Source organism: Mesoplodon densirostris, chromosome 2, assembly GCF_025265405.1.
Source record: "Mesoplodon densirostris isolate mMesDen1 chromosome 2, mMesDen1 primary haplotype, whole genome shotgun sequence".
NCBI classification, from domain to species: Eukaryota; Metazoa; Chordata; class Mammalia; order Artiodactyla; family Ziphiidae; genus Mesoplodon; species Mesoplodon densirostris.
This window is the reverse complement of record NC_082662.1, coordinates 109,026,822-109,039,289: the sequence shown is the minus strand read 5'-3', so window position 1 is coordinate 109,039,289 and position 12,468 is coordinate 109,026,822. Positions and strand designations below refer to the sequence as shown.

Genomic DNA, 12,468 nt, shown 5'->3' with positions numbered 1-12,468 from the left:
ACATCCAGATGACACAGATGTTACACTTATTTTAAAGCAGCAATGAAAAAAATGCTTCAATAAGCAACCATGAACATGCTTAAAACAACTGAAAAAATAGAAAGCCTCAGTAAAGAAAGTCTCAGCAAAGAAAAAGAAGATATTTAAAAATACAATAACCAAAGTAAAAAGCTCAGAGAATGTACTTGATAGCAGAATGGAGAGAAGAAAGAATCAGTGAACTGTAAGACAGAACCATAGAAATTACTCAACCTGAACAATGGAGAGAAAACAGTCTGAAAACAAATGAACAGAGCTTCAGGGAACTGCAAGTCTCTAACAAAAGAACTACATTCATTCATTGACATCCTAGAAAGAGATAAGAAACAGGACAGGGCTAAAAAAGAGTACTCACAAAAATGGGTGAAAACTTCCCACATTTGGCAAAAGACCTACAGATTCAAGGTGAATGAACTTCAAACATAATAAAAGAATAAATCCAAAGAAATATACACCAAGACACATCATAATTAACTTCCTAAAGACAAAGAAAATGTCTTGAAAGCAGCCAGAGAAAAATGACATAAGTTACCTAGAGGGGAAAAACCAGGAGGCCATTACCCCAGCTGTCAGCTCCAGGACCTTACTGCCTCAGCTGCAAACCATGCCAGCAAAGTGGATGCTCAGTACCCTACCCAACCCCACTGAGGTTAAGAGTTACGGCCAAAAGAAATGTAGAAAATTTAAATCCCTCAGGGACTGCAGCCTTTCTCCCTCACTTTCCTCTTCCAAATCTTCCACAGTCATCTGCTAGGTGGAAGTCAAGTCATATGCACAACACAACTCCAGGCGAGTCTCGGAAATGTAGTCTTTTTCTTTCTAACCTCTGGGAGGCAGTAAGGCATGCTTTGGGGTTGGGGAAGAAATAAATTTGAGGGACTTCCCTGGTGGCACAGTGGATAAGCCCCCGCGCTCACACTGCAGGGGGCCCAGGTTCAATCCCTGGTCAGGGCACTAGACCCCACATGCATGCCACAACTAAGGAGCCCACCTGCCACAACTAAGACTTGGTGCGGGACTTCCGTGGTGGCACAGTGGTCAAGAATCCGCCTGCCAATACAGCAGACATAGGTTCCAAGCCCTGGTCCGGGAAAATCCCACATGCCACAGAGCAGCTAAGCATGTGCGCCACAACTACTGAGCCTGCGCTCTAAAGCCTGCAAGCCACAACTACTGAGTCCACATGCCACAACAACTGAAGCCTGTGCGCCTAGAGCCTGTGCTCTGCAACAAGAGAAGCCACCGCAATGAGAAGCCTGCACATTGCAACGAGGTGTAGCCCCTGCTCACTGCAACTGCAGAAAACCCGCACGCAGCAACGGAGAGCGAGCATAGACACAAATGAATGAATGAATTAATCAATGAATGAATAAATAAAATAAAATAAACTCCAAATGGATTAAAGACCTAAATGTAAGACCGGACACTACAAAACTCCTAAAGGAAAACATAGGAAGAACACTCTTGGACATGGATCACAGCAAGATCTTTTTTGACCCACCTACTATAGTAATGCAAATAAAAACAAAAATAAACAAATGGGACCTAATGAAACTTAAAAGCTTTTGTATAGCAAAGGAAACCATAAAAAAAATGATAACCCTCAGAATGGGAGAGAACATTTGCAAATGAATCAACAAAGTATTAATCTCCAAAATATACAAGCAGCTCATGCAGCTCAATATCAAAAAAAACAAATAACCCAATGAAAAAACGAGCCGAAGACTTGAATAGACATTTCTGCAAAGAAGACATACAGATGGCCAAGAGGTACATGAAAACATGCTCAACATCACTAATTATTAGAGAAAGGCAAATCAAAACTACAATGAGGCATCACCTTACACCGGTTAGAATGGCCGTCATCAGAAAATCTACAAATAATAAATGTTGGAGAGGGTGTGGAGAAAAGGGAACCCTCTTCCACTGTTGGTGGGAATGTAAATTGATACAGTCACTATGGAGAACAGTATGGAGGCTCCTTAAAAAACTAACAATAGAATTATCATATGACCCAGCAATCCCATTACTGGGCATATACCCTGAGAAAATGGTAATTCAAAAAGACACATGGGGCTTCCCTGGTGGCGCAGTGGTTGGGAGTCCACCTGCTGATGCAGGGGGCCACGGGTTCGTGCCCCGGTCAGGGAAGATCCCACATGCCGCAGAGCGGCTGGGCCCATGAGCCATGGCCGCTGAGCCTGTGCGTCCGGAGCCTGTGCTCCGCAATGGGAGAGGCCACAATGGTGAGAGGGCCGCGTACTGCAAAAAAAAAAAAAAAAAAAAAAAGACACATGCACCCCAATGTTAATTGCAGCACTATTTACAAGTCATGGAAGCAACCTAAATGTCCATCGACAGACGAATGGATAAAGAAGATGTGGTACGTATACACAATGGAATATTATTTAGTCATAAAAAGGAACGAAATTGGTTCATTTGTAGAGATGTGGATGGACCTAGACACTGTCATACAGAGTGAAGTAAGAAAGAGAAAAACAAATATCGTACATTAATGCATATTTGTGGAATCTAGAAAGATGGTACAGATGAACCGGTCTGCAAGGCAGAAATAGAGACACAGATGTAGGGAACAAACGTATGGACACCAAGGAGGGAAGGGGGGGGTTGGATGAATTGGGAGGTTGGGATTAACATATACACACTAATATGTATAAAATAGATAACTAATGAGAACCTACTATATAGCACAGGGAACTCCACTTTGCTGTACAGTAGAAACTAACACAACGTTGGAAAACTACTATACTCCAATTAAAAAAAATTCATAGCAATAATAAATATTTGGTTCCAAGTATATTTTTTAGTATTATTTAAAATAGCAAAAAAAGAACCTAAATACCTAAATAGAGTGGCTGGCTAAATTACAGCACATCCATACACTGAAATAGTCTGTACCTAATAAATATGATATTGAAGAAGACTAAATGATAATAAGGAAAAAAATTATAGTTTCCAAAAAGTATGTACATGAAACCCCATTTTTGCACTTCTCCCTCAGTCCCTGCTCCACCCTGGAAAAGAAAGAAAAAAAGAAATTACATACACACATATGCATGCACAGACCAAGGACTGGCAGGATAGATAATAAGATATTAACAGTAATAGGATTATGTATATTACTGTTTTTTCTTTATGCATAAAACATTACCCTAAATGATTTACAGAGAACATGTACTACTTCTGTCAATCAGAGGGAAAAAAAATCATTAACCATGTTTAACCAACTCACAAAGAATAGTTTCTAAGAATATTAATTTATTCTGGCAAATAGAAATAGGAATTTCAAGTTATAAGATTAAATGGTTATTCCTCTGAGTATACCTATCTTCTAATTTTTTCTTTCCCCCCACTATCCACTTACCCATGCCCACCACCAAGCTTCCACATTTGTCTATTTACTTCTTCATTCACTCACTCTAATTCATCCAGGCAAACTTGCAACCTCTTATCTATCTCCTCAATTTCACTATAGTAACAGCACTGGTCCATGTGTATATTTCTCCAAGTGTATTACTGACAGTCCAGTATCAATGTGCACATTAGAACAAGCCTTCTCTCACACATAGTATCATACCCAAAAACACATGCAAGGAAATAGGCAAACACAAATAATCATGTATAAACTTTGGCTCTGGGCTTCCCTGGTGGCGCAGTGATTGAGAGTCCGCCTGCCGATGCAGGGGACACGGGTTCGTGCCCCGGTCCGGGAGAATCCCACATGCCGCGGAGCGGCTGGGCCCGTGAGCCATGGCCACTGAGCCTGCGCGTCCGGAGCCTGTGCTCCGCAACGGGAGAGGTCTCAACAGTGAGAGGCCCGCGTACCGCAAAACAAAAACAAAAACAAACTTTGGCTCTATAAACATATAAACTTTACACCAAACTTAAAAGCATCAGTCTGTAAATTCATACTTAAATTGGATACATACTCCTTACAGACACAGAGATACCATTTTCATAGATTCAGAGCCTCAAGAAGGGAGAGTTCTTTCTCTTCCATGTCTGTATCCTATCCATTTATCTCTTCCCATCCCTCTTCTAAGTTGGACATAGAACTGCCCCTTTTGTTTCATTCATAACAAAACCTCACCCGTCCTTCGTATTTGGCACACAGTATGAGTTCAATAGATACTTGTTTATATTTTTGAAATCACTCACAGACTCCAATCTAGAAACTCTAGGGAGAGCAGGGCCCACATTTGTATCCTCATCTCTGCACCTAACATCTTGTAGCATGTGGCTCTCAGTAGCACTCAATAAATAATATATCATTATTATTGATCCAAGAGTAAGACAGTTAAGGCACAGCACTGCGTTCCCCATTTTATAAATAAAACGAGTATGGGAGAGGTTAGGTGGTGAGTCAAGAGCAGGCCGGGAAACAGGACTGGGTCTCTCCATCCTATGACCTCCATCCAGAGATGCGGTCTGCCCCCCTGCCTGCAGACCTCAGGGGGATGCAAGTTTTCGCGCTTCGAAGTTTCTAGGGAACGGCTACTATAAATAAAATAGCTACATGCAGTAATGAGTTTATGAACTTTGCTTAGCTGCATACTTCAAATTATAGCGTTGAGGGAGAATTAACCAGTGGAGTATTATCAAAGAAATGCGCGCGCACGGTAAACGAAGAAGAAAAGTGAAGCTTGGATCAGAGTTCTGATAGTTTTACACAAGCAACTAGTTAAACCCCCCAAGCCAGGCCTCCAAACCCACCGGAACAGAAATTTTAAACCCACACCTTTGGGGCGCCAGGATGCCCTCCGCTTCTTCAGAGAGGACGGTCCTACCTTCCGAACAGGGGCCTCACCAAGTTCCCCCTCCACAGGGCCAGCGTGCCGGGTGGCGGGGGCCGCGGGCGGGCCTCGCTTCCCTGCCGGGAAACACATTCTTCCCGCGTCCGCGGGCCCTGCGCGCTGCGCAGGCGGGGTAAGGGCTACCTGGCCCCAGGCGGGGTTCCTCTCCGCCCAGCCCCACCGCAGGGGCGAGAAGGGAAGGCCCTGTTGTCCGCAGGTTAAAAACCCACAAGACGGTCCACCCGCGGCACCGCCGGACCGTTCCTGGCGCCGGGTCCCGGGCCGGGAGAAGAGAGTCCCGAAGAGTCGCGCGGCGTAGCCGGAAGTTCCCCCGTGGCCACTGACCTGTCAGGCCCCACTGCTGCAAGTCCTGCTCCTGCACCCGCGCCCGCGCCGCCTCGACTCGGCTCTCGCCCTGAAGAGTCTGTAGAAAGCCGGGCATGCCGCCCTCGCGGGTCGCAGCGCCCTCACGCTCCATCAAGCCACGGCGAGACTCCGCCCTGCGCCGCCCCGCGCGCTTCCTTCCCGACGTTCGCGGCCTAACCCCCGGGCGCCGCCGCCGCCAGAGGGCGCGTCCGGCGCTGAGGTTTGGGCGCGGAGAGTGCCGGAAGGTATCCTACCCGCTGTTGAGGAGCGCTTGCAGCCGGGTGCGCGTGGGGCCGCTCGATTCTCACAGCTTATGCCCTCTCTAGGCGACTGATGACCTGAAACGCTCGTCACTCACTTATTATTTAATCAACATTGACTGTCATGTGCCAGGTGCTCTGCTGGGCTCTGGGGTTATAGCATTCAGTAAGACATCGCCTCTGCCCCTCAGCAATTCACAGCAAGATTGTAAAGTTCAGTTTACACGAGTAATAAATTGGCTTGGGCCCTGAAATCCTCTTACTCCCTGTTGTCTGTAGGGTGGAACTTCTGAATGGTAGAAAATTAAAATCATGAAAGATGTCGTTGCCACACTGGGTTTCTTAAGTGAATTATGGGGAGCAAATTGAAGCGCTATGTTAGATTGTGAGTCACCATGACTCAACATAAACTTTAAGTGGATTTAAGATGTAGTGATTTATGATTAGTCGTATACCACTAATACAAATATTATGATAACAACCAAATACCTGCATTTATTGATGCGTTAGAGTTGCTGTCTCATTTAATCCTCCCGATAACCCTATAAATAGGTAGCATAATTGTTCCTACATCACAGTTGAAGAAACTGTGACTTGGAGTGGTAATTGACAAAGCTGAAACAGTAACCATGTTATTCTCTGGGTAATGTCATAAGAACACTGAATTCCTATTTAGGTTAAATCTTGGTGCTTCCACCTTCAGTAAACACAGATTAAAGTTGCACTCCCCACATCTTCACCCCCTTTAAATAAATGGGGGAACTTAGCTACAAAGGAGATGTCTTCAGGTTTGTTTATTCATAAAAACTCAAACAAAGCACTGTTTGTGAAGCTAGCTTTGTGTCTTGAGTCATTCTGTAAATACTGACTGAACATCTACTATGTGCCAAGCACTCTTTTGGCACTGGAGATAGAGGCCACTGATCTCATCTGTAGAACATTTAAGTAAATTATACTTATATTAAGTTTATAGTTTAAGCTTATATTTCAAAAGGAGGAGACAAGTAATAAGCAAGTAAAATCAGGTAGTGATCAACGTTAAGGTGAAAGAGAAAGTCACTTAATGGGGCTACACTGATATCCTACCCGGGTATTTTCTCAAAACCTTAACATAGACTTGTGCCCTTTGCTGGCTTCTCTGGAGGGGCTTCTGTCCTATGTGGCTGCTCCTGAGTGGCGTTTGCATCCTGGTCTCTGTGTTTGACTTATTTCTTCCCCTCTAGGCTCTGTGGGTAGACTTATCCACTAAAGCAGCAATATCAACTACCTGCAGCTCAAGCAAAAGGGTGTTCATTATTTTTAACTTAAAGTACATTTGTTTTTGTATAATACCAGAGATAGGATACTAGCTATAAGCTAAGTGTTCTGTTGATATATTTAGTCTGGCATCTAAAGCACAGCTAGGTAACTGTATAAAGGTAACTGAGAGACTCCAAGTCAGCTAGTTGAGATGATGCCTATAAGTCTACTCTGAATGCTGTATGAAAAGTCTATAGAAGAGAGCAGAGTGGAAGCAGGGAGACCAGTTAGGAGACTGTTGCAGGTGTCTGGGCAAGAGAGGATAGTTGTTGGGTCACTGTGGTGGCATTGGAGTGGTGAGAGGTGGTAACATACTAGATATTTTTTAAAGGTAGAGCCGGGCTTCCCTGGTGGCGCAGTGGTTGAGAGTCCGCCTGCCGATGCAGGGGACGCGGGTTCGTGCCCCAGTCCGGGAAGATCCCACATGCCGCTCCGCGGCTGGGCCCGTGAGCCATGGCCGCTGAGCCTGTGCGTTCGGAGCCTGTGCTCCGCAACGGGAGAGGCCACAACAGTGAGAGGCCCGCATACCGCAAAAAAAAAAAAAAAAAAAAAAAAAAGGTAGAGCCTATAAAATACACTGATTCAGGGACTTCCCTGGTGGTGCAGTGGTTAAGAATCCACCTGCCAATGCAGGGGACACAGTTTCGAGCCCTGGTCCAGGAAGATCCCACATGCCAAGGAGCTGCTAAGCCTGCGTGCCACAACTGCTGAGCCTGCGCTCTAGAGCCCATGAGCCACAACTACTGAAGCTCGCGTGTCTAGAGCCCGTGCTCTGCAGCAAGAGAAGCCACCACAATGAGAAGCCCGTGCACCGCAAGGAAGAGTAGACCCCACTCGCCACAACTAGAGAAAGCCTGTGTGCGGCAACAAAAACCCAATGCAGCCAAAGATAAATAAATAAATAAATATTTTTTTTTAAGTTTTAAAAAAATACACTGACAAAGTATCTGAGAGAAGTAGAGGAATAAAGGGTGATTTCAGGGATTTGGCCTAAGAAAATGGTATAATGGAGTTTCCATTTATGGAAGGGAGAAGACTGAGAATGAGGAGGTTTGAGAAACATGAAGAATTCATTTTTGGACGGAGTAGCATGAAATGGTTACTAGATATTCAAGTATAGATTTTGAATAGATAATCAGATTAGTCTGGAATTCAGGGGAGAGATTGGAACTGAATGTATAAATATGGAAGTCCTCATTTTAAGATAGACCTTAAGCTTTGATACTAGATGGGTCCCCCTAAGAGATGACTGAAACTATAAAAGAGACTAAGCCTAGGACAACTAATATTTAGAAGACAAGAAGATGAGGCGGAACCAGCAGAAGAGACTAAGAAGAACAAACAGCCTGTGACATAGTATGAGAACTAAGAACATGGTGTCCCTGAGCCAAATGAGGTGCTTTAAGAAGTGTGATTGTGTCAAATGCATCTAAGAGGTGGAATAAAGGTAGGACAGAGAAATAACCACTGGATTGGGCAATATGGTAGTCATTGTTGACCGTGACAAGAATGATTTCTGTATACAGAAGTGGGTTTTAAAAATGGAATAGGAGGGGGCTTCCCTGGTGGCACAGTGGTTGAGAGTCCACCTGCAGATGCAGGGGACATGGGTTCGTGCCCTGGTCCGGGAAGATCCCACGTGCTGCAGAGCGGCTGGGCCCGTGAGCCATGGTCACTGAGCCTGCGCGTCCGGAGCCTGTGCTCCGCAACGGGAGAGGCCACAACAGTGAGAGGCCCGCGTACCGCAAAAAAAAATAAAAATAAAAAAAATAAAATAAAAATGGAATAGGAGGAAAGAAAGTGGAGACAAAATGTCTCACGCCTCTTTCAAAGAGTTTTGCTGTAAAAGGGAGCAGAAAACTGGGAGCAATAACTGAAAGGGGAAATAGGGTCAAGGGGAGGGTTGTTTTGCAGATGGATGACATTAGAGCATATTGAAAGCTCAGAGAAAAACAATCGACAGAAAAACTGATGCTGCAGGAGTGATGTCCTTAAGTGAGAGGAGGTGGGACCCAATGTACGAGTGGAGGGGTTGGTCCAGACAGGAGCATGGACAGTCCACGCATTGGAACACACAGAGGCACACTGTATGTACAGAAGCGGTGGGGAGAGCACGTGGAATATCTCTTCTGTTTTTGTTGTGTATGTGAAGTAAGAAACAAAGTCATCAGATGAGCTTGAGGAGGGGGAGTGGGGTTAGAGGTTTCAGGAGGGAAAGGTGTGAAATAATTGTCTGGGGAAGTGGGAGAGTGAATTGACTGGAGAAAATTGCCAAACAGCAGCGAGGGACACTTGAGGTTTATGGTTGCGAGACCAGTCCGCATAGTGTGTGCTGGGTGCAAGTGAGGAATAGTTAGAGAACTGGATTTTACCAGGTTGGATTTTTCCGGATGAATACAATAAATAGTGGTTTTGCTAGCCACAACCCCAGTGTCTGGAATGGAGGTGAACAAGTCAGAAAATGTCCTTGCACTTACAGAGTTTAGATCCTGTGTTGGAGACAGACAGAATGGTGGTGGCGGTGGGGAAGCAGTGTACAAGTGAGTTATCAGGTAGTATTAGTGCTAATAAGATGGTAAAAGAAAAAAAGGGTAATAGATTAAGAGCAGGACTGGGGAGCAGCTCTGTATTGGATGGGTTGAAGAACATGTCACTAACAAAATGACATTTGAGCTAAGATCTGAATGATGAGAAGCCAGCTATGTGAAATCAGGAAGGAGCGTGTTCAAGGCAGAGAGACCACAAGGGTGAAAACACTGAGGCAGGGTTAGCAAGGGAGTAATAGATTCTTTTCATTTGTGAGGGTACACTTGAGAGGACCGATGTAGGGCTGAGGGAAGGAGAAACAGGACTGAGGGAAAGAGAAACACTGAGACTGACGCCCAGGGGTTTCTGCCTCAGGCAACTGGATGGATGTTGACGCCACCACTGAGACAGAGAATATAAGAGATAAAAGCTGGGCTGAGGAAGAGAAGATAATTTCACTTTTAGATATGTTGAAAATTCAACTGTACCTAGAAGATTACCTGGCACATAATAAGTATTGCTGAATCTTTGAATGAGGTATCTGTAGAACAATTCTAAAATCCAGGACCTATGATTGTTATAACCTTGAGGTACAGAGAGGATATTTCACAAATGGGTAAACGAAGGTGCAGTGAGTTTAGGCAACTTGTCCAATGTTTTCTAGTGAATCAGTGTTAAACTCCAGAATAAAGTATAACCCCAAGTCCTGTTTCATTCATTGCTCAGGTTATATAAGCATGGTGTTCATATTAATTCTTTGATTACACCACAGAGAAGGTACACCCGCTGCCAACGGCAACCTGATAAGATTAATGGTATCCAAGTCATGTCAGTGATGGGCTTTGGCATATACCAACCCTACCAAAACATGCATGATCACAGGTTAGTGAACAAGTTGTGTTTCTTGTCTGTTATGTCCCTGCTCTGTTGGGTCACAGCAGGATACTATCTAGCAGCATCTAGTGAGTCAGATATGGAGCTTGAGTAAAAGTTGTGACCTAAGAATAGAGAGAAACTTCCTCAATTTGATAAGATTATTTACCTAAAACATACAAATAATATCATACTTAATGGTGAAATAGTGTATGCTTCGCCTTTACAAGATAAAGATGTCTGTTATCACCACTTATATTCAACATTGTATTGGAGTTCCTGCCAGTGCAATAAGGAGAGAAAAAAAAATTTTTAGTTGCAAAGGAAATAGTAAAACTATCTTTATTCATAAATGACATGATTGTGTACATAGAACATCCAAGGAATGTACAAACCACTAGAAGTAATAAGTGAATTTAGCAAGGCCATGTGTTACAAAGTCAATATACAAATATCAGCTATATTTCTTTATACTTGCAGCAAACAATTGAAATATGAAAATGTAAAAATAATACCATTTACAATAGGCTTTAAAAAATAATAAGGTACACAAGACTAAATAAAATGCAGAAGATTCTACAGTTAAAATCATAAAACAAGGAGAAATCAAAGAAGACCTAATAAAAGAAGAAATAGCCTATTTCATGGAGTAAGGTTTAATTGTTACGATGTCACTTCTCCCCAGTTGGTCTATACATTCAATGCGATCCTAATCAGAATCCCAGCAGGCTTTTCTGGTAGAAATTGATAGGCTAATTTTAAAATTTAAATGCAATCATCAAAATCATCTTTAAAATAAAGATGGAGGATTTATGCTACCAATTTTCAAATTTTACTATCAAGGCAAGTAATTAATACACTATGGTATAGGCATAAGGATAAACAAATAGATCAATGGAACAGAATAGAGTCCAGATATAGGCTCACACATATATTGTTACTTGACCAATGAAAAAGACACCAATGCAATTCGAAGGGGAAGAAAGGTCTTAGAATAAATGGTGTTGGAAGAATACAGCATCCAAATAGAAAAAAATAAACCGTGACTCTTACACTCACACCATTCACAAAAAAATTAATTTAAAATGGATTGCAGGGGACTTCCCTGAGGTCCAGTGGTAAAGAATCCACCTTCCAATACTGTGGACACAGGTTTGATCCCTGGTCAGGGAGCTAAGATCCCACATTCCGTGGAGCAACTACGCTCGAATGCCACAACTACTGCACTCGCAGGCCTCAATGAAAGAGCCTGCGTGCCGTGCACTACAGAGCCCACGCGCCCTGGAGCTTAAGCGCCACAACTAGAGAGAGAAAACCCACACGCCACAACTAGAGAGAAGCCCACATGCCTCAGTGAAGATCCCACATGCCGCAACTAAGACACTACAGCCAAAAAATAAAGAAAATAATTTTTTTTAAAAATGGATTGTAGATCTAAATGTGAAATCTAAAATATGTATCTAGTTGGAAACACAGGAGACTATATGATCTTGGAGTAGGCAAAGATTTCTTAAATAAAAGCAAAAAGTACTAACCCTAAAGAAAAAAATTATAAAGTAGATTTCATCCAAATTTAAAACTTCTGCTCATCAAAAAACACAATTAAGAAAGTGAGGGACTTCCCTAGTGGCACAGTGGTTAAGAATCTGTCTGCCAGTGCAGGGGACACAGGTTCGTGCCCTGGTCCGGGAAGATCCCACATGTCGCAGAGCAACTAAGCCCGTGCGCCACAACTACTGAAGCCCACGCACCTAGAGCCCATGCTCCACAACAAGAGAAGCCACCACAATGAGAAGCCTGCTCACAGTAATGAAGAGTAACCCCCACTCGCCGCCACTAGAGAAAGCCCACACACAGCAATTAAGACTCAACACAGCCAAAAATAAATAAATATTTTGAAATAAATATGTCTGCAAAGAATTGGTAACCAGCTTGTACAAAGAACTCTTACAACTCAATAATAAGACCACTCAGCTTTTAAAAAACAGGCAAAACGTTTTCACAAACACTTTGCAAAGGAGATGTACAAATGGCCAAGAAGTTAAATGGAAAGATGTTCAACATCATTAGTCATCAGGGAAATTCAAATCGAAAACACCATGAGATAATACCACACACCCACAAGAATGGCTAACAGTACCAAGTGTTGAGAGGCTATGAAGCTACTAGAATTTTATATATTGCAGGTGAGTGTATAAAATGGCACAACCTCTTCTGAAAACTTTTTGGCAGTTTCAACTAAAGTTAAACATAAACCTACCCTATGACCAGCAATTGCACTCTTAGGCACA

At 43.2% G+C, this 12,468-nt stretch overlaps 1 protein-coding gene across 2 annotated transcripts in view; it reads right to left on the bottom strand.

Annotated features, from left to right (window-relative positions):
* The window catches only part of CHD1L (chromodomain helicase DNA binding protein 1 like), a 61,568-nt gene extending 56,182 nt beyond the window's left edge, over positions 1 to 5,386 (bottom strand). For both annotated transcript variants that reach the window (XM_060090390.1, XM_060090391.1), the window contains exon 1: positions 5,199 to 5,386. In XM_060090390.1, the coding sequence (XP_059946373.1) occupies positions 5,199 to 5,331 (133 nt within the window). In that variant the 5' untranslated portion in view covers positions 5,332 to 5,386. The remainder of the gene's footprint in view (positions 1 to 5,198) is intronic.
* Positions 5,387 to 12,468: the final 7,082 nt, after the last annotated feature.